A 23,727-nucleotide genomic window follows, 5' to 3' on the forward strand; every position below is an offset into this window, starting at 1 on the left:
TCCAAGTATCTTTTTTTAGGCTCCTAAATAAAATATGTAAACACATAATGCTTCATTTACAGGAAAAAAAGTTCAGTCATTGAAACAATTAGTAATTTGATTCTTGAAGCAAGATATTTGAAGTGATCATGAGATCAGTTGGAAATCAGCATTAGGGGAATGAATCGGACTGTTTTCCAAGAGCTGGGCAGGAAAAGCTGCAGGGACCCGGCTCCTGAATGTGCTCCAAGTGGTGCAGCTTGCATCTGCAATGTTCCTTTAACTCTCTAGTCTCAAAGCCGCAGCTCATCGGGGAAACCTTAAACAAATGCATCTTGACTCTATTGATAATATGTACAAACAAACTATCAGTGAGTCCAGAGGTTGGATCTGAAATGTAAGTGTGGATTTCCCGTAAACTAAGCTACAGAGAAGTTTTCAATGGATTTATGTATTTGACTATATGTGCTGAGTTCAATCAATAGCTTTTGATACATGAATATATGTCCTGTTCCCAATATTTAAAAGCAGTGTTACCTTGTAATTAAATGGGGAATTTTGATTTAAGTTCATTAAAAAATTATTTGCTTGAGTGGTCACTATGGGCCAGGTACTATTTGGGAAAAGAGAAGTGAGCAATGACTTTGGGAAAGGGAGTGGGAAATCAGAGGACAAATAAATAAGCACATAGATACATAATTCTGGTGGTGATGTGTGCTCTGAATTATTAAGTGACCAAGCATATGGATATGGGGGTGAGGGGATTTTTAAATATAGAGGAAATCGGGAAAACTAAAAGAAGGGGACAACTGAGTAGAGACAAGAAAGACATGAGGGAGTAAACCACGCAGTTATCTAGGGATGGCACTCCAGGCAGAGGCAAAGGACAGGTGAAAGCCCGGAGGCAAAGGTGTGCTTGTGCTTTGAACGTTTGAGAAATAGCCTGGAGGCCAGTGTGGGTGGAGCACAGCAAGCTGGGCGAGGGTAAACAGTCAGGTGTCAGAGAGTTAGCAAGGGGCCAGACCACGAAGACCTTATGTACTGTCTAACTGACTCTGAAATCCATTCTGAGTTTCTAGGTTTCTAGGAAACACAATGACAACAACATGGCAGACCTGGAAATCCCTGAGCAATACCCACAGGAAAATCTGGAGACACGCCAGGGCTGCTTTGCCTTGGTCCATGATGACTGCCAAGAAACCAGATGCTGTTGCTTGAAAAATATTCTACAACTGCCCAGCTTCAATGCCCTTCAATTTCCATCCATAATAAAGCCTCCCTAACAACACAGGATGAAGACAAATATGGGTAAATATGCAGTGGAAAAAAGTTTTTACTTAAATTGTTAAAAAAATATGTATTTGGAAAAACAAAATTACATGAAAAGTAAATATTTTAAATGTTTCTTTAAAACAAATCAATAGAACAAGTGTTGATGGTTGGAAATAAATATGTTTATTATATGAAAATGTTTTTATGGTTTTACAACTGAATTTGGTTTTTAATTTCTCAGGAGAATTTGGATTCATGAACATAAGAATCATGCTAATGAACAAAATTCATACTATGATGAAATGTACAGATTTATTAAACACAAATTCCATATTAATAATATTATGTGAACTATACATTTCTAATAAATATTGAGAGGTAAGGATGTATTTTTAATTAACTTTTAAGTGATCAAGTAAAATAAATAAGGAATAACATAAAACATTCTCTTCTTACTTTCCTCTCATATTTACTTCTGTATTTTTTAATTGAAGAAAAGGTTACCCTATTTCAGAGCCACCTTCCCTGTCATTATTTAAACTGCAAATTATCAGTACTGCTGATTGGAGCACTTTGGTGTATTCTATAGTATGTAAATACACCATCTGTATCCTACCCTAATACCCACAGCTTCCCTCCTACTGTAATTAGCAGAAAAGAATGATACTTTATACATAGCAGCCATAGTAAAAAATCATTCAGATAGTGTGTAATAAGCGATACAAGGTGCTTTATTGTCACTAGATATGATTCTGATACATATCTCAACAATCCACCTTGAAAAATCCTTATAGCGGATGATGCAGGTCGTTATTAATTAAAGGACTGAAGAAGGAACTTAGAAAAATGAGGTTCGCACGCTGCTCTGCGGGGCCGCGTAGCAGAGTGAGTAAGAGGGCACGCTCTTTAGTCAGAACCACCATTTACTATGTGATCTCAGGAAAGTTATTTAATCTTTTTGGGCCTTAAGTCTCCACATCCTTACTTACAATGGAAAAAATAGGAACATCTACTCCAAAAGAGTACTGTATGGAGTAAATGAATTGATCCACATAATATACTAAGAAGAGGGAACACTCTAGAGACTTAGTACTTGCAGGCTCTTATTCTTATTGGTGTATTCTTTTTAAGAGATGTTACTCTGAAGATCTTATTTAGAAAAACATTTGGCATTTTGACTTACTTTAGCAAAAATTAAGGATACAAAGTCTAAGAAGATAGGCTGTCTTTCAGGAGCTTACAGCAAGAACAGGAAGGAAATAGGGAAGTAGGGAAAACAGTACGATGAGCAGTGTAATGATACGATGAGCAGTGTAATGAAAGTATTTATAAGTTTCAACTGAAACACCACCACTGGGCGTGGTTAGATGTTTTTTTCCCCTGCTTTCTTGAGACATAATTGACAACACTGTGTAAGTTTCAGGTGTGCAGGGTGATGATCTGATGTGTTTATATACTGTGAACATGACTGCCACAATCAGGTTAGTTAACACCTGCATCATCTATTAGTTTTGACTGAGGAAGTAGGTGGACTTTGCTTACAGTGAAGCCCCAGAAAGACACCCTGTTAACTAAAAATTTTTAAATAATCCTATACAATTATTTAACATCCCACCGCTGCCCCCCAAAAATCCTGAGTAGAATGGACACCAATCCACTGAAATGTGTCGTGGTAAAGCTAATAGTTACTGTTCTTCTCTTAGTAATTAGTGTCTCCCCTCAGCCCATTCTCTGGGGATAGAGCCCAATGCCTATGCCCCGAGTAACTAAGACATTCGTACTAAGACCCAAAGTGGCTTTGAGAAAGCCTTAAGATTTATAAAATGTGTCACTTCTCTAGAAAAAGAAAAACCACTCTTTGGCTATTCATTCAGGGAACAGAAACTTTGTTTTTGTTCTTGTTTCCACTGTCCATTGTTACACAGAAAAACCTTTAAGCACTGAAAGTCCTAATTTAGGGAGGATTTTTTGGGATTTCAGTACTTCCTCTAAGCCTACTGTAACGCCCTTAGAAAACTCCTGTTACATGATGTAAAATCACAGCTTTACTTTGTTAAGAGGCCATAATTCCGAGTGGACCATGGAATATTTATGTCTCTCTGCAGCCCTTTGAAGGAATAATCTTATGTTTTTGTGCCTGTTGTGGGTCAGAGGTTCAAATCAGCACTTCTTTCTGTCACTCCTTATATGTTTTACTATAATTTACAGTTCAGCCAGGGAACTCATAAAACAAAAGTGTCTATTTTATTTCAGCAACTAATTCTAGTTAATCAAAGATTTCCAGCCAAACAACCCAGCATGACTCTCTGCGTGGAAAATATGAGGAGAACAAAGCATTTTGTCAAATAACACATCTCATGATGTAAACACATACGTCTCTTAAAGGAAATTTTATCGCTTCCACATTATCGGCGCACAAAAGGAGCATTCTTGTCGCAGACCCGGTGCGACCGTGGAGTCATCGTCACTGGAAACAAGAGCCTGATTAGGTTCCCACACAGATATGAATAGACTTTCCTTTTTTAGTGAAATGGCTGCTTTTATTCCTTTTTAAAACAGACTGGTAATTGTCACCCTAAAAACACTGAATTGTACCAGGGCAACATTTGTTTCTGCTCTTTTCTCCCATCTTTTCGGAGTCAGCCAATAACATGACTGTCCCTTCTGGTCGGTCCTCTTCTGGAAAGTCTGAGTTAATCCACAGCTGTGTGAACGTGAAAGAGGGACACAGCGGGCGCAGTCTGCTGGGTCTCCTGTCTGCTAATAAAGTGCACAGTCTGCAGGACAGATGTTAAGAGGATCTGTTAAATAAGTCAGCGGCAGAGATCCTGACCTCTGCCAAGGAACGTTTTATTATTCCAGAAAGGGGCATAATTGCAAGGCATTAACAATTAGAAGAACCACAGCTTTTCCTTATAGATTTTTACTCCTTGCTTCGTCATTTGTTTGAAATATAGTAGCAAGGACTATTCACTGAGAAGCGATGTGCTAAATACGATTGGGTTCAGTACAAACTGCAGATTATGAGACTTTCCCAAATCCCAGGGTCATGGTTGAACCTTGGCTTTCCTTCAGACTTAAACAGTTTTGTTTATTCTGTGTGTATCACTACATTATTTGTACAGTTCCACTTGCCACAGGGTACCATTGTACTAAAGGGACTATGAATCTGACCAAACATAGTTCCCTAACTATTAAATGCAGTGTAATGGGAAATGTAAACTAGAGATCAAATTAATGGAAGAATATCACATCATAAAGTTGTTCACTATTGTTTATACCACTTTGCCATTTGTGGTGTGAATAAAATCATGTCTACCACATGCATTGCAAATTCTCAAGTGTAGAGTAAAAGGCACTTAGTGATCTGACCCCTTACTTACCTTTCCAATCACACCTACTATTGTTCTTGTACACTCTGCCTGTGCCGGACTGTCTATTGCTTCACACCTAGAGGCCAGTTGTGTCCTCCTTGGTCTGGAGTGCTTTTTCTCTTCTCTGTGTCTCTGCCATGCTGCCTCCTTCCCCCATAAACCGTATACACTTCCACGCTCAAGAATCAATTTTTAACATCATCTCACCAGTGAAGATCACCGGTAAAGCAGAGCTTAACACTTCCTCCTCCCACATACTTTTTACTCGGGAAACTCATCTATGTGGCGATTGCTTACTGCACTGTGGGCTCTGGGAGGGCAGGGATCAAGTTCTACTGATCTCCGTACCCCCCTAATAGAGGAGAGGGCTTACTACACAGCAGGCACTTAATAACCATTCAGGGAATTAAAAGTGGCTGAACTAATGAAATAATTAGTCCTTTTTCATGTAATAATTAATTATATAAATTAATATTAGTTTATATTCTGGCATTGGCACTACTACCAGCCCTGTTACATGGTCTTATATTTTAATATGCCTTATTTTTTAATATTTAATTTATTTATTTACTCATTTATTTTTAGAGAGGGGAAAGGGAGGGAGAAAGAGAGGGAGAGAAACATCAATATGCAAGAGACACATGGATTGGTTGCCTCTCACATGCCCCCTACTGGGGACCTGGCCTACAACCCAGGCATGTGCCCTGACTGGGAATCAAACCCATGACCTTTCAGTTCACAAGCCAGTGCTCAGTCCACTGAGTCACACCAGCCAGGGCTATTTTGCTTTTTTAAAGGATAATCTTCATTTGGTCGATATACTCAATTTAAAAAATATCTCTCTACGAAAACTTACAGATATACTGTCTTCTTGGCTATTAATTTTAATTCAGTTCAATTCATCCAAAATTTACTTATAAGATACAGTCAAATTCAGTTCCTGACACTGTTGCCCTATAATTCTGTGCGTCCTAACTCAGGCCATTTACAAGCTGTGTGGCTTAGGTAAGGTTAATCCGTCTCTCTTGGCCTCAGTCTCTTCAACTGTAAAAGCAAATGATTCACAGCATACTTGATAGTCTGTAAATCACTTTTCACAAGCACTTTATTATTTATTTCTTAAAAGTGCCCTGTGGGGGGGTATTCATCCCAATCCCACAGAATCTGGATATAGGAAGGTTAATTTGCCAAAGCTCATGGAACCGGTGGAAGGAAGAGTTAGGATTTGACCCTCATGGATGCCAAGGGCCTTTTTTAGCTCTGGAAGTCTATGCAGTTTCACGATTTCATTGTCTGTTTGTGAAGGCTTTTCTTTCAATATGATGGTATGTTTTCCTGCTTAATAGAAAGTTCAATTTCAAGTGCCTTAGTTGCTGTCTGGTTGCCACTTTCTTACTGAAGAGCACTGCACTGGGCCTCATACGTTGGGAACTCAGGAGCAGTTGCCAGGCACAGGTATTAATTAGAACAAAAAGATTTCAAAGAGCCTATGTACAACCAGCTTGGTCAGTCAAAAAATGAACATACTGATACACATATAACAAATGATCAGCCCTATGCTCTGTTCTTATCACTTTGAAGTATTGCTCATTTAATTGATTTCCTTCCTAGACTATTACTATAAAAAGGTGAAACTTGCTTAGTAGAGTACCTAAAGTATATAGCATATGCTTTAAAAATATTTGTCAAATTAATGGGTGAATAAGAGAGATAAGGGTGTGGAGAGAATTTATGTTTATTGAATATTACCAAGCACAGTGCTAGGTACTTGTTTACATTACTTCCCTTAATATTTACAGTATGGGAAGTGCCATTCTCCCTGTTTCACAGATGAGGAGACTGAGGTTCAGAGGAACTAACTCAAGTTCACCTAACTCTTTTAACTGAAAAGGTCTTGTGGAACCAAGCACTGCTTTCTTGAAACCTCCAACCCATTCACTATTGTATAGATGAAAAATATGTCAGAAGCAAGCTGGCTGCTAAATAAAAGGTAAGCATATCCTTCCAGTACACGGCAGCCAATCATCACCTGATGCAATACAGCAATGTTCCTGTTTCCTGATGAGGCATATCGGTATTTGGTAATAGTAACTCATAATCAGGAAATGTGGTGGATCTAAACTCAGGAATGATATGGTTGGATATAAATGAAGTTATATATGACTACTTCGTTCTGCAACTAAGAAATGCCTCTTTATTAAAATTATTGCTAAATGGATGGAGAAGTGACACCCAGGCCTCTACTGTCTAACAAGGCTTCTTGCTCTTGCTCTTTTTCTCTCGCTGGTGCTGTGCCTAAGCTAAAGATTTAACTATGTAGTACTTGAGGACTGCCCCTTGGGTGCTGGAGCACACACTTCCTGGGACGTGAAGATGTTCTGAGCAGGTGAACAGAGCACTGCAGAGAGGAGTATTTTTTTCTATTACATGTGGTCCGCTCCTAAACCCTGGAGGGCAATCCATGGGAGGACTGGTTGGGACACACACTCCAGTGTATTTAGTGACAGTGGGTGTTTCTCCTTCCTTCTTATTTTTTAAAATTTAAATTTATTTGTTTTTTTTTTTTTCTTTTTAAGCAGACCAAGTGATACACCATTGAGAATGTGATGCTAAACCACTTTTCCTACAGTTTTTAAACTGGGCCTCTGAGAAGACGTTTGATACAATTCAATGACTGAAGTAATACCTTTGTCCATTTGAGCATTAAATGGTCCACTGAAATACAGCTTAGTTAGAGGGAATTTCAGAAAATAGTACTTCCTATTTTTTTTTTTAATTCTCTCCCAATCGACTAGAGCAGAGCTTGGAAAATGCAGCTCAATCACTTTCCACAGCCTCTCAGGTCAGCCCCTGACCAATGTTAATTAAATATAACCCCCTTAGAATATGAGAGGTTAAGTGAGAGCAGCACAGCGTTCTTCTCCAATATATTACTGTGAACACCAATGGCCATAATTTGTTTATAAGACTTCTTTGAGCACAGAGGTCTCACTAATGAAAAACTTTAAGAGGAAAAGCGACATAACATGACAACTGTTTGTCACAAAATACATTTTAAACTATCCATTTCCACATCCATTGTGCTTAAATAACACATATCATAAAGGAAATTGGTGCAACAGATGGTTTCAGCTCTGGGTAGCAAATGCAGACCGGTTTTCAGTGTGATAAAGTGTAACTATAAAAGCCGGTGCATAATTCAGTCCATCGCTTACCAAAAAGTCTTCCTTCCTCTCAAGTAAGAGAATTTTCACTCAGCAGTTACACAGTACTACACTTTCCCTTTTTAGAAAATGCTGTATCTTCAGCAGCACAATTTGACCAAACTCTAAAGTTTGAAAATTGCTGAAATAATGGTTCTATACTAGCCATTTTAAATGAGGAAAGTCTCTTTAAGCTACTGAGTTTATGGTTCTAAAAAGTTTCATATACTGTCCAGAGCTATTTGTAAATGAAATCATTTAAAATAAAGCTCTTTAATACTCTATAATTAGTCTTGTCTCTCTGAACATGACTTTACTGTAAATGCTCCTTCCTGACTCTCCTATTGTCCCAAGATTCCTGAGAAGAAAGCAGCCAAGCGATAATTCAACATTATTGCTGCTTCAGTGCACTAATCGCTCAAAGAGCAGCAAAGACTCTATGCTCTCTGCCCCACAGCTCCCACAGCCTCCTGGCCAGAGGCGGGCATCTCGACCCAGGACCCAGCCACGTCCAGATGTCAAGAGGAATCCCCAGCTCCTGATGCAGCAGGCGCTCCATTCCAGTATGGTCAAACATCTGCTTCATCTGCTGGCATGCAACCTGCCGAGCATGCTCAGAGTACAGCACAGGCTGGGGATGGGCAAGGACACGCTCCCCAGCTACTCCAGGAGACTCATCAAAACTTTAAAGTTATAAGACAGCCCCAGAAACTCTCAAAAGAACAGAGCTCTGGCATTTAGCAGAAACATCTTCATCAGAAGAAAGCTACAGAATAAGGACAGATTTCATGCTGGTTCTTCTTACCCTTGTTAAATTCTCTTGGGCTTGGAGTTTCTTCTGTACGGTTAACTAGAAATTTGGAAAATGCACAAACTCTTTGGTACCCTGCAAATGTCATGTTGACTTTGAAATCTTTCCTTTTTATAATTTAATTAAATTACTTTTAACTTACTTGAATATTATAATAAGAGGGGAATAAGCTATGCAAGAGCTGTCCTTCTTACAGATTAGTTAGCATAGTTTAAAACACAGAATCCTGCTCAAGAAATAAATTTTAAAATACACTCAAACCATCTATTATAGTCCTCTTTTGTTAAATAGATTATACTGATCCAAGTCACTTACCCATCTGTGCCTCACTTTCTTCTTCTAAAATATGGCAGTAATGTTAAAGCACAGTTATTGTAAAGCCTATATATAAATTACTTATTAAAATGCAAAAGATTATATAATATATACTATATATGTATGTATATGGATATATGGGTATAAATGTATACATACAGGGTCCAGCACAAATAATACCCCTTTTTTATTGCAAAATATTTTATTACAAAATCATAAGCATGTCATTCTATAAAATAACAATATCACATTCAAGCACACCATATGACATTTAAGGTGAAATGTTCAAATTAAAACTATAAATTATTGTACCCATATTATTGCCCTACCAGCCACACTCAAGCAAGTTTTACTTGTGCCAGACCCTGTATATAATATTCACACTATTCTTGTATGTGTTTTGTTTTGTTTTTAGAAAGAAACTCAGGCTTTCTTTGTAATATCCAATTCATATAGCAAGTACAGGTTCTCTGCCAAGAATAATTCCATTCATCCTATGGGATCTCAATAGCATCCTATAAAAACTAATGAACAGCTCCCAGGTCCCCACCAAAGTTCATATTTACTTCACTCTGAAAGATAGACTTATACACTGCAACAGTCAGACATAATATTCCTTTACTAAAAGCCAAAGTATATGATAAGCTTAATATAACTGAAAAGAGAAGCCCAATGAGAACTGTGACTGTTCTACCCAGAAGCGATTGGCTAGAATAAAAGTCTTAGACAGAGGCGTAGGTGGGAACACTTTGCATCCTCGCACAACCAAATCTAAAAACAACAAAGTTTTAACAATAAGAAACGCAACCAAACTACACAGAAAATCGAATACAGAGTCTGAAAACAATGAAATGCTCAGCTAAACCCATGAAAGGGGCAAAGCCAGCAGTGGAGCAGGTCCGGCAAAAAAGATCCCCCGACCCTGGCAGTGCGCAGGCTGCCGAGGGCGCGGATCCCAGGTGTGGGCTAGCTACGGGCGGAACCCAGGGAAGAGGCGGGCGTGGCTGGCTGTCTGAGGTTGTGCATGTACACAGATAAACCAGTGAAGAGACGAGCATTGAGACAGACCTTGCAGGCCCCAGCGCAGGGCGGTGGGCTCGCACATTTGCGCTTGGATAAGCAGGAGAGGATGGGCAGTGAGGTGAACTGGGCGAGTGGAGAGGACCACCATTGCTCCCTCTCTGACCCTGCCCCCACATACAGGGTCACAAACCAGAAACCTGGGTGGCCCCGCCCTGGTAAACACCTAAGGTGCCTCTCCTCATATGTAACAGGCGTGGATAGATCAAAACATGGCTCAAGGACAACTCAGAGCCCCAGAGCCGATAAATCTAAGCAATGAAGAAATAGTAAAACTTTCAGATGCACAGTTCAAAACACTGCTCATCAGGATGCTCACAGAACTGGTTGATTTTAGTCACAAATTAGAGAAACATATGAAAGCTAAACTAATTGAAATGAATGGTAATGCACAGGAAACCAATAGTAATGGAAAGGAAACTGGGACTCAAATCAAGGGAGCAGACCAGAAGGAAGGAAAAAATGACCAAACAGAAAAATATGAAGAAACAAGAATTCAAAAAAATGAGGAGAGGCTTAGGAACCTCCAGGACATCTTTAAATACTCCAACATCCGAATTATAGGGGTACCAGAGAGGGAAGAGGAACAGTTATGAGTGGAAACCATATTTGAACAAATAATAAAGGAGAACTTCCCCATTCTGGCAAAGGAAATAGACTTCCAGGAAATCCAAGAAGCTCAGAGAGTCCCAAAGAAGTTGGACCCAAGAAGGAACACACCAAGGCACATCAGAATTACATTAGCCAAGATTAAAATGAAGGAGAGAATTCTAGAAGCAACAAGAGATAAGGGGACAATCACCTACAAAGGAGTTCCCATCAGACTGTCAGCTGATTTCTCAAAAGAGACCTTACAGGCAAGAAGGGGCTGGAAAGAGGTATTCCAAGTCATGAAATCCAAAGACCTACAATCAAGATTGCTCTATCCAGCAACACTTTCATTTAGAATGGAAGGGCAGATAAAGTGCTTCTCAGATAAGGTCAAGTTCAAGGAGTTCATCATCACCAAGCCCTTATCATATGAAATGTTAAAGGGACTTATCTAAGAAAAAGAAGATTAAAAAGATGAACAGTGAAAGGACAGCAAACTCACAGTTATTAAGAACCACACCTAAAACAAAAGCAAACTAAGAGGACAGCTAAATCAGAAGTGAACCATAGAAATGGAGATCACATGGAGGGTTACCAACAGGGGAGTGGGAGAAGATGGGGGGAGAAGGTACAGAAAATAAGTAGCATAGACAGTAGATAGAAAATAGATAGGGGGAAGGGTAAGAATAGTAGGGGAAATATAGAATCTAAAGAACTTGAGACACGTGTTCATGAACTAAAGGGGGGAATGGTGGGGTAGGGTGGAGGGGAATGGAGGGGGGAATAGAACAAATGTAATGGCATAATCAATAAAATAAAAAAAATTTCCTCAAAAAAAAAGATCAAAATGAAATTAAGAACAAAGCCTAATGATCAAATAGATCTCAGTTTTTGAAAGTCTGCCCACCCAAGTTCAGGTAGACAGGTGGATGGGAGGAATATTTCTGTTAAGATGAGTAAGATTTATAATCCCAAGCCTTTATTATACTTTCTTACCCAATTTTCTCTTTCCCACACTGGGATGTAAATACCACGCAAATAAAGACTTAGTTTTATTCACTGATATTTCTAAAACAGGTTTCTCAACCTTGGCACTACCGACTTTTGGACTGGATAATCCTGTTATGGGGGTTTGTCCTATGCATTCATCAGTGTCCCTGGCCTCTACTCACTAGATGCCAGTGCTATCTCCATGTCCATCCCCACCTCAAGTCATAACCACCAAAAATATTTCCAGACACTGTCAACTGAACTCTAGGAAGCAACACTGCCTCCAGCTGAGGACCACTGGTCTAGAATGGTATCTTGTACCATTAATAAATATCTGGTACCATTAGTAAATATAAGGTACCATTAATGGTACCTTGCACCACTAAACAAATATTTATTGAATAACTGAATGATTAAACTTGTTGTTCATATTTTTATACAAAATTTTTCAAATTTCCTGAGCCTAATTATAAGCTCCCTTTAAAAAAAGATTTTGATATTACTCTTACACAGAAAAAGTGTTAAGTCATTGTAACCATCATATGCAAAGCTAACAAGCATAATTTCAAGTAACAAGACTTTATTCCTTTAATTTAAAGGAATAAGCAGAGTGAAAACTTGATAAATATTCTAAAAATGGATTGTTTAGGTTAAAAGCAACTCTATTTCAAACTGTATTTAAATGAGCACTGTATGTTTGCACTTTGTAGGATTTGAAATAGTCAACATCTGCCTACATTTTAAGTAATTAAACTTTTATACATATCTATCATTTACTTATTTTTGTTTTAGTTATACTGCTCCAGGTCAATAGCATTAGGAAAATGACTTATGAAACATCAAAAATCATGATCTAGATATATATTATCTATCTATATAGATAGATATACACACACATATACATATGGATGATGACATCAAAGATTGGTTGCAGGTTTTATAGCTGGTGCTATATGAGAAACACGTAGTAATGAATGAACTCAATGCAGTTGACTAGAAATTAAGATTCTTATTTAGGCCTTTGTTTCACCAAATGACCAAGAGGGTGGAGGCCTTGGGATATTTATTTGGCTCAACGTTGCCTCCATTTTTTATTCTATTAACAAGAAATGCAAACACATGGAAAAACATGCATTAAATGACTATAAATATCATAAAATTGGTGTTTATAAAACTAGACAAAAGTAATGTTAAATTGATTCCTCTCAATTTGACTCAATATGACTCTACTGATACACCAATTGTAAGAGAGAAATGGGAAAAGGAAACACACAATGCTTTTTTTATCCACACAGCAACCAGTACAGAATAGCATTATTTGTTTTGTGCTTGTTTATTAACCATTGACTGAGAAAATAATTATTAGTGCTATTTATTATCCTAATAATACAGGAAAGTCAAAATAAAGCAAAATGGTTTCATATCAGTAAAGAGTTTAAATCATTACAAATTCCCCCCTGACTTTACAATTTAGATGGATTTGCACAAACACCCACACCTGTAGCACATGAACTTTTCTACGAATAGTGGCACGGTGGTACTATTTGCTAGCCCTACTGGTCAGAAGTTCTATCCATCCTATGATGGGAATCCATCCAACTGCATCTTCTCAATCCCTTTTAATTATAATATCGCTAAGTAATATGTTTGTTTTGTAAAAATGAATATTGTTAAAATATTCATACTACTCAAAGTAATCTACAGATTCAATGCAACTTATCAAAGTTCCATATTTTTATAGAAATAGGAAGAAAATCTAAAATTCATATGCAACCACAAAGACCCTGGATGACCAAAGCAATTGTGAAAAAAAAAACAAAGCTAGAGATATTAGTACAATACTGACATAAAACAGATATCTAGGCAATAAAACAGAATAGGGAGCTCAGAAATAAACCCATACATATATATAGTCAAATGATCTTTGACAAAGGTAACAAAAATACCCACTGGGATAAGGACAGTATCTTCAATAAATGGTGTTGGGAAAACTGAGTATCTACATGCAACATAATGAAACTGGACCTTTATCTTACACCATACACAAAACTTAAGTTGAAGCCCTGGCTGGTGTAGCTCAGTGGATTGAGCACGGGCCTGCGAACCAGACAATCGCGGTTCGATTCCCAGTCAGGGCACATACCGGGGTTGCAGGCAGGTTCCCTGCAGGCCAGTTCCCAGCAGGGGACGCACGAAAGACAACCATACATTGATGTTTCTCTCCCTCTCTCCTTCCCTTCCCCTCTAAAGATAAATAAATAAAATCTTAAAAAAAAAAACTTAAGTTGAAATGTGTTAAAGATTTAAATGTAAGACCTGAAACCTTTGGGTATATATCCAAAAGAATTGAAATCAAGACCTCAAAGAGGTATCTTTATTTCTGTGTTCACTGAAACATCATCCACCATAGCCAAGGCATGGAAGCAACCTAATATCTATTGATGGGTGACTGGATAAAGCAAATGTGTATATATCTAAAACAAAATCCTATTCAACCTTTAAAAAAAGGCTGAAGTAAGACTATGACAACATGGATGAGTTTGGAGAACAGTATACTAAATAAAATAAGCCAGACAGAGGACAAATACTATGTGATAATACTTACATAAAGGATTTACAGTAGTCAAACTCATAGAAGCAAAAAGTTGCCAGAAGTTGGAGGAGGGGAAATGGAGGTATTAGACAAAGGGCACAAATTTCCAGGTATGAAAATCAGTAAGTCCTAAAAAGCAACTGCATAGCACAGAGCCTATAGTTAATAATATTCCTTATATACTTAATGCTTATTAAGAGAGTAAAACTTATGTTAAATGTTCTTACTACACAAAAAATAATAGGAAGAAACTTTTTGAGGTGATGAGTGTTTTTACAATATAGATTTTGGTATGGTTTCATGGATATATACTTATCTTCAAACTCACCCAATTGTACATATTAAATATGTGAAGCTTTCTGTATGCCAATCATACCTCAATACAGTGGTTAAAAATGTTTTTGTTCTGCTCAGTCCATTCTATTACCTTACATGTCAAAATATTTTAACATATATTTTTCTGATTTAAATTTCCTAAATGTTGCATATCCTGGCTTACTCTATCTTTGGAAGCTAAAGCAAAGCATTTCCTAAAACACTAGAATGTTGTGCTTTGTAACCTTCCAATATATCCTTAATCATACCATCTCTCTGATTTTCAGGGTAGTTCATTATAATACATACAAATAATGATACATGATACCAACCAAATAATATCTCAAAACTTCTGTTTGGTAAAAACAGGAATAAAAAATACCTGTCAGTATTTTAGAAAACACTGCATCTTATGTATAGTCTGTTTAAACCCAAGTATTCGTGCAGTGGGAGTTCCCTGTTGAGTGAGTTAATTAGTGAGGCTGGAGCCAAATAAATGTTGGTGGAAATGTTATATTAGGAAAGGTAGAAGACTGTGCTGATTTTGTAATTCCAAGATCCAGGGATCCTACTAAACCATCTCTGTGAATATAGGTGAACACCCCATCAATCAAATTACTTAAATACAGTGGTAAAATAGGGCTTTTGTGAGGAGAGCCATGCTCTCTCACCTTTTAGGTATTATCTTAAAATCAACTGAAAATCCAATTTTTGAAAGAAAATCCAGTTTAACATTTTAATTTGTGGGTAGGTATAAACTTACTGTTTCACTGAATACAGTAAGGCAAAGTTCCAAATAGTAGGAAATATTTTCATATTTTGCATCTTTCTTTGAACTCCTATATTTCTTTTACCTCTATCAGGATTCAACTGGTACCTGCTATTTTTCTTAAAAAGAAAAATACCTAGAAATTATTTTCATTTCTGGTACCTAGAAATGAAAAGTTGTTTACATAAAATAATTCTTCCTAAAGAGAGAGCATTTGACTGAACACATAAAAAAAAAAAGCTTGCAAAGAAGTTTGAGTCCCAGATGGCCCCCCAAAATGAAATTCATTCATTTTACCAAATACTGTACCAGGCAATACTAGGTGTTAAACAGTAAACAGAAGAGACAACAGACCCTGAATTCAGTGGCTTACATTCTAGTAGATCACTGGATCTACTCTAGTGGATTAGTGTTACCTATCAGAAGCACTTTAGGCAACAAAGCAAGAGTAGAACTGACTGCTTATTGGGATGTTGGAAAATGTTCCCCTATTTTGATGACAAATTTTTTTGGTGTGGAAATCTAGCACATGCCTCACAATTGCATTTATAATTCACAAAAATCCTGAGAATAAATATCCATTTTTTTATAATGAATGAACTATAAAAAGAAGGTAATTTGAGACCAGTACAGGACAATATAGCAAGTAATAGCAGAAACTTGAATCCAAGATACTGATTCCAAAGTAGAGCTCACTCCATCAGTCCCCACTTTACCTAATCCCAGCTATAATGGTTCTCCTATGTTGTATCACACTCTTCATGTCAAAGACAGTGGGAGAAGGCTGATTAAGAGAAAGCAAGCATTTCTCCTCAAAGCACAACCCCATGGTTGGCATCTTCAAACAAGCTCTGAATCAGTGCATTCTTTTTTTTCATGGGGTAGCCAGGAAGAGGTCATGCTAATCAACTCTTTATTCAATTCCCTATTAGAAATCACAACCTCTTCAGCCCATCCAGCAAAACTAACTCGCCCTCTCATTTCTCCACAGCACTGAGGCATATTTACCATTGCAAACAAGAAGATGGGGAGGAGCCAGGAAGAGCATCTAAGTACAATACCATAAAGGTTCAGACTGAAACTGAAATAGAGATAGAGCATTCTCAGTGCTGATGGGCACTTCTTCATTTTCCATCTGTAGCATGAAAATGGACAATATTGCTTAGATAAAATATGTATTTGTATTTACTTTTGCAAAAACTTCAATTGTTCTCCATCTCTGCAAACTTGCCAAGACCTTAATAGTTTCATTTAAGAATAATTTATGGTAGCCCTGGCTGGTGTAGCTCAGTGGATTGAGCATGGGCCTGCGAACCAGACAATCGCAGTTCGATTCCCAGTCAGGACACATACTGGGGTTGCAGGCCGGTTCCCTGCAGGCCAGTTCCCAGCAGGGGATGCATGAAAGGCAACCATACATTGATGTTTCTCTCCCTCTCTCCTTCCCTTCCCCTCTAAAGATAAATAAATAAAAATCTTAAAAAAAAAAGAATAACTTATGGTTGATAGGTTTTCCTAATGTTTTTATACTCTTTTCCTCAAGTCTCCCCTAAACTACATATACTGCCCATCAAATAAAAGTGTGAATGCATTTATATATATATATATATTTTAAAATTTTCATATTTAATTCCTTTCATTTTGACTACTACCCATACTATCATTATAAGAACACATCTGTTAAAATATCTTCCAACTAAAGCTTGGTAGGCTTTGAATGCTCAATAAAAATCATTCTCTGAGGCTAATGAAGACAGAAACTCTGCCCGTAACAATATTAAGTTTGTTTTCTCCAGTGGTTCAGAGAAGTGAGCAATCTGTCAGTAATACATTGAGTGAAATTACTTGTCTTGTAGGAATAACTGCTGACAGTCACTTTATCTCAGGGCTGACCCACACATCTCCCTGCTGACAAACAAATTACTATGTCTAACTTTGAAAAGGTAACTAGCTTGTTTTTAATTTTGATTGGTCTTTCAGAATCCCTTACACATACACTCAGTCCCATCCTTTTTTTTAAAAAGCGGCTGCAAAAAGTGTTTTGGGGGGATAGGTTTGAATTAACGAGTAAGGAAAAAAAGTAAAGAATGAAGGCCTTATCATTTGGAGCCAAGAAAAAGAAGTGTTAGTGCTTTTCCGCAAGACTGTTACGCCAATAAAACTGGGAAGTGTGTCTCTCCGACATTAAGACTGGCAGTGCCGCCAGTGACTGGGTGAGTGAACACGTTACCAAGGCAGTATTGTAGGAATTAATTTTCTCCAATAAAGTGATTTTTAAGGCTCATATATTTCACAATCTAAACATATGTCACTGTTTCATAAACAAAATAAATGGATTAAAATAATACATTACCAATATGCTGACATGTGGAGATATTTTAATTAGAAATTCTTAAGCTGTGTGATATTTAACTGCTGTATTTGCTAAAGAGGGCATGTATCATTTAATAAGAAGGCATGAGACAGGTGCATCACTTTGCATCACACAGTACCAGACTGTGTTTAATATAAGCCACAACTATAAGGCGACTTTACTCCCTTGTAAAAACAAAACAAAACTAAACTAAACTAAACAAGGTCACCGTAAGGATCTATCATATTGAAAGTCATCACATACAATGAATCAATACACTGAAACCACTTTTTCCTTTGGGGGGAAAAAGTCATTCAGAGCTTAGTTTCTAAGACAATATTTTTTCAGAAACAATCTAACATCTTAGCTATTTAAAGGGCATATTTACATGACTGCCTCATTATACTGGTTCCCCTGCCTTAACATTCTTTTCGACTTACTTGGAGCACCAATGCTAACATTGCTGAGGAAAGCAAATGGCAACTGGTCCTGAAATTTATACGGGTAGAGAACTGGAATAAGTAGCAATATAATATATTGTTTACTATAGCAAATGTCCTCTGTTCTCGAAAGGTCAAAAGCACTGTAACCTTAGAGTTACAGTTTCTGATTGTTCCCAGGGTTAAATACATTATCAAAATTAATGGTTCCAGCCCCTCAACATTCAGATATATGAGTATTCATGACTCCATCTGCTGAACTGTTCAACTAAAAATAGCATTCTTCGGCCCTCTCTCCTCTGATATTGTGCCCCTGAGGCAGAGAAAACCATGCCTTAGATTAGCACAGAAAACCGGAAAAGAAAAAAAAAACAAAGAACCTTTCCTGCATCTTCCTTATTCTAGAGAAAGAAAGAAGTGAAATACACTAATGCAAGGAGGGTCTTTCCACTTTAAATACCTTTTCTCTACTTGATAACGAAATTTCAGGCTTCCAGGGTGTTGAGATAAACACTGCTGAGATTTGCCCAGGCTTATTGATGTGAGAAGCGACAGCTTTGAAGGACAAGTTAACTTGCTCTTAGCAGTACAGCAGGGTGCGCGGGAGGTGGCGGGGTGGTAGTGGTGTGTGTGTGTTCTGGGATCTTCTCACTAAAACACTCTCTTTAGAAAGAAAGCCAGTTCACATGGTAAAGCTGCCTCAGTATCAACAGTTTATCACGATCAAGATTGTTGACCAAGCTGACATTTTAACTTGTCAAAGAAGAGGAGAACACCTTAGCTAGAAAAGAAAACAGACTTTAAAATCAATAAAGCAAGATATTATTAAATTTCCTCTATATTCTTGCTCAAGATTTAAAATATTAATGTTTGTAGCAGCTTAGATATGAGTATCTACTGTGCTCATTTGGATGTGCATAAACACCCAAATAAACATGCTATTCTAATACCAGGAAAGCTTGGGAAATCTGCCTTTCAAGCAAGGTCAATGTTTTTTAACCCACACGCTGTACAAGCAAACAGAACAAAAGTTTCCTGACACGTAGGAAAAAGTTGTAAAAAGTGGAAGCAAGAAAATAGAGCAAGCATAAACAAAAACCCAGGACACTCAAACCAGCCCAAGCTTCAACTACAAAGCTAGGAAGACTCCTGCTTCAATGGGTTCTCTATTTAGCCTAGTAAAAGTGACAGGCATCGGCAAGTGCTGTGCTTCTAGATCAGCACTGCTACAGCAGCACCAGGATCTGGCATTCACGTATGTGACATTATGGTATGAAAAAGCCCAGCAGAAGCCAGGTTTGACAGAACCACGAGTCAGTGGTATTTGGGGGAAAGAAGTCAATTTAAGTAACTTCTGAAAAATCAGGAAAAAGAGATTGGGTAGGAAATTGGCTAAGAGCATGTTGATGGGATAGAAATCAACACATCAGGAGAAAATAAAAATTAACAAAGAGAGGAAGTCTTGCATTTGTGCCAAGGCCACCTGCTTTCATGTTCTTTCAAGCACTTTAAAGTTGAACAAACTATCCTGCGAGAGTAAGCTTGTGAACCGTCATCACACATAAAGGCTTGTTCTTGATGTCCAGTTCTCTCTCTATTCAGCAGTCAGTTCTAGGCATGGTAGATTTCAGAATGTCCAGAAATATGGCACCTTTTCTATGTCCAAAAGCCTTAGAGAAGAGATCCCTTCCCATTGCACAGAAGACAGCGGACATTCTGAAAGGATATGCCTGGTCACGTCTGAGTGGAAACCCCTGTGTACTTCTCATATCATAGTGAAAGGGAACAGGAAAGTGGGCAGCAAGCTCTGGACCCTTCCTTAGGCTATTTCCAAGCTGGCCTTTAGTCTTGTCTTCTTCTTTCTCCTTAGGAGTAAACTTTGCCATTTTCCAAAAATGCACATTCCAAAGCAGCAGAGGTGGCAAAGGGACACTTTATTAAGTATATAGTATTTGATATGTATAGTACAGACCGGCAGAGCCAACAGAAGCTGAATATACAACTTTTGCTAGCTGTAATTATTTTCTTTCTTTTTTTAAAAATTGAGTTCCCCATCTTAGGTTAGAATATAAAATGTAGTATTACATCTAACCCAGAAAGTTAAAGTGTGTTTCAGTTTGACGTAACCTGTCCTATTTTGTGTGTGTGTGTATGTGTGTGTGTGATGCAACAGATACGTGGCAGCTCTCCAGTACCTGCAAGTCCCAGAGAAAGACACCAATGATACAGGAGGGAAATCAAGTGTGTAGTTAGAGAGTGACTAGGTCCCTGTGGAAGAAAGGGACTAGGTTTTCAAAAGAGTCATATAAGCTATCTTCTCCCAACTAGTAAGAATACTCCACAAAACAACAAAGAGCTTTATTGGAAGTTAAATATGAAAGGAATAGTATCAAAATTTATGGGGTAAAAGCAACTAGCCAGGCCCAGGCTCCCATCTCTGCTTCAGCCTGAGAAAACTAAATGAGAAAACCTGAATCAGGTAGAGTTAGAAATCCCAAGTGAAAATTCAGACTCCGTGAATATTGTGTGGCCTTTGTTAAATAATTGGACCTCTCTGAACCTCTTTGTCTGTACAAGCAAAATTATATTCTATCAACTTTACAGGGTTCTTGTATGGTCAAATGAGATTTTTTTAATGTTTAAGTGTTTTTTAAACATTATACATTACTATACCTAAAAATAGTAAAAGAGTAAGGGAAATAAAGATGGTTTGAGGACAGTCACAAAGTAAAAATTTCGCCTGAGTACATACATAGCAATCAACAAGCTGATTCAGGGGCATTGTTTTGATCTTTACCTTTTTTTTTAATGAAAGAAAAGGAGCAAAAATGAGCCTCCTTAGGAATAAAAAAAGGAAATGATTATGTCTTAGTATTTAGGCTGAGTATCTGCCACTTTTTCAAAAAGCCTAGAATATGACTGAGCAATCCAGTCCCCCACCCAATGAAGCACCAATGGAAGTATTCATACCTCAATCTGTTTGTGGTTGTAAGAGTGGCCACCACCATGTTCAAAGGTGTCCAAACTCCTGCCAAAACGGTCACTTAGGCCCTTTAGCCTTGGGTTAATTTGTGGGTGGGAAACATGACCTTTCTGTTTAGTAGCATATTCAGAAAAAAAAAAAAGACAAAACATACTGTCAGAACTCATGAAACAGAACACATATTTCTAAATCCAGGGTAATGAGCACACCAAAGAATAGAAAGTAGAAGGGTTAGGCCCCAGATGCTCCTTCCTAGAAACTTGGTTACAAGATCAAACGATGGTACTGGTTCTTATTTTTGCCTCTGGCTCAGGGCTGCACTCTATAGCACAGCCATCAAAAAAAGAGAGATAGATTAGGATTCCTATTAGCAAGGCTTCTTTTTAGATTTTACCAACTTCAGTAAATTCTAGCATTCGCAGTGAAGAAGGTTAAGGTTTGAGAGAGAGGTGGGGTTGTTGCTCCTATAAGGCACAATTTCTAAGTTCTGTTAGGCAGTCCGTAACAATAACATCTTCAATGCTTTCTGGATAAAGCGTCTAATTATAACATTCCTCAGAGTATTGCTAAAATTCTTAATTGCAGGCCCAATTGAAAATGCTCAAAATGTTGTTTTTTTCGTGGTAAAATATTTGCGCAGTTTTTATATTTTAAGTTATATAGGGAATAGCAAAGAAGAAAGTAAAATGCCTAGCCAGATGCTATTCCCTAGATTATTTTAGAAAACTCAAAATAATCACAGTAAATTATAAGAATAAAATACTATCTTTAAACTTCCCACTGCATGGAAATTAAAATAGATTATCATATTTTTTCTAATTATGTGAATTCTAAAGGTTCAACCTGTACTTTAATATTTATTATCTTTTTGTTAAAATAGCCACTCATATTTAAAGTCAATTTCCCATTAAAATAGCAGGTGCTGGAAGGGTGTAAAGAACACCTAGCCCTACTCTAAACCCTTCATTTTACTATGAAGAAGATTGGTGGAAATGATTTTTTCATTCAGCTCCTTAAACACTTTCCCATCAAGTGTAGATTTTAAGTAAGGAATGCTAATCCAGAACTTGGTCAGACACCATGCTCAGACTTCCCACCTGGGATGAGGAAGAGGATAAGATGAAACACACGCACTCAGGTGCAATGTGTTTACATTTTACTAAATAGCTAAAGTAATTTGTTAATAACAACCCCCTCTTTTAGGAGCTGCTAGAAAGAAAATATCTAACATCGTTTTCTGTTTTGATGCTTATATGTAAAAGCTACTTTGGCATAAGTTAAAACATGGGTGAAAACTGAAAAGGAAAAAGCTGATGTAGCCAATAACAACTAGCCATGAAGAAATTATAAAACCATTAACTCACCTGGTAGAGAATATACATAGTTTTAAGTCATCGTGTCATTTTTCCTTTAAAAATATTGAAACTGGCACTTTTCTATTTGCAGTATGGTAAGTACACAAGGTGTTAATCCTCCTAGGCTATGCTTAAAAAATTATTTAACATTCAGGCCATTATTTAGCATACAGCTGGTTAGCAGTTTTCCACTAAAGTACTGGCTCGTATCCCACATTTTTTTCTTCTGGCACATACCTGGAGCTGTAAAGGGCTGAGTCCAGAAGCAGCAGCAGCTGCCATTGTTGATGGAATGAACTGTACGGGGTAGTTATCACCTGTCAGAAAGAACAATGCATACAGGTTTAGACAATGCACAGGGAAGCGCAGCAGACAAGTACAAACATGGTCCTTGGATTGCCTGAGCTTCACAACATTGCTCTAAGCCCAAACATCTGCAGAAACAAAAGGCTTAGTTGGGCACGGACTTGCAGTGCTGCCTTGGAACTTTTTGTTAACAGATAGCTGGTAGGCAAACTGGCAAAACATGAATGTGATGTTAAAAAAATTAAATGTGCAATTCAAGCATGTACACTCCATTACAAATCTTGTAATACATCATTTTTTTAAGAGTAAAAAAATATCTTCAAGCCAGGCTGACACTCAGTTCACTGAGAAAGCATTAAGGCTTTTGTGTTAGGACAACAAAAAGTTTGGCTTAGTGGACAAAGCAGAGTGTTACAGTCCAAAAAAGATTATGAGCTATTGACTGTCCATAACCCTAAACTTTATTTTATAAAAAATAGAAAAAATTTTAAAAATGTGAATCTTGTCTGCCTGCATTCTGTGAAATGCCTGGTATCCCAATGGGAGTGGAAATATTATTTTTCTGGATTAACTTCTGAATTCTAGGTGGATCCCAGAATCATACACACAAGGCACTTATCACTTACTTCTTGGTGATTTGATTAAATAAACACACATTTTACATGGAATATCTGCATTAGAAATCTGGAAAGGTTTGAGCATGGTTCAGCGGAACTCACTGCTACATCTTACTGTGTCTCTGACTCCAGACCACTCCTAAGAAGGGGGACTGAAGTACCACCTGTGCCCTAAAAACACAGACTGTGTGCAGTGACCTGAAGAACCAAGAGAAAGTGATAAGGAATGTGTTGTGATAGTGGTGACTGAAGTCAAAATTAATACTTGTGGAAAAATTACACAATATCAGTGATTTAATGGAGTATCACTTTGGCTTCGGCTACTTATTTAAAGTCAGCGTTATGTACTATCTCTAGGCTATATTTTAACAGGCTGTTCCT

General features: G+C 37.6%; 1 protein-coding gene across 20 annotated transcripts in view; it reads right to left on the reverse strand.

Annotated features, from left to right (window-relative positions):
- SOX6 (SRY-box transcription factor 6) overlaps positions 1-23,727 on the reverse strand; it is a 625,241-nt gene that overhangs the window by 97,806 nt on the left and 503,708 nt on the right. For 13 of the 20 annotated variants that reach the window (XR_008392936.1, XM_037150551.2, XM_053672994.1 and 10 more), the window contains 2 exons: positions 22,661-22,740; positions 21,056-21,178 (listed from right to left, as the gene is read on the reverse strand). Coding sequence is in view for 19 of the 20 variants with exons in the window: in XM_037150551.2 (XP_037006446.1) it covers positions 21,056-21,178; positions 22,661-22,740 (203 nt within the window). In the remaining variant the exon portion in view is untranslated. The remainder of the gene's footprint in view (positions 1-21,055; positions 21,179-22,660; positions 22,741-23,727) is intronic. The other 7 variants (XM_053673000.1, XM_053672999.1, XM_053672991.1 and 4 more) reach the window with 1 other exon arrangement.

The sequence above is a fragment of the Artibeus jamaicensis genome, unplaced genomic scaffold, assembly GCF_021234435.1.
Source record: "Artibeus jamaicensis isolate MK-2021 breed Jamaican fruit bat unplaced genomic scaffold, CSHL_Jam_final contig_797, whole genome shotgun sequence".
In the NCBI taxonomy this organism is placed as follows: domain Eukaryota; kingdom Metazoa; phylum Chordata; class Mammalia; order Chiroptera; family Phyllostomidae; genus Artibeus; species Artibeus jamaicensis.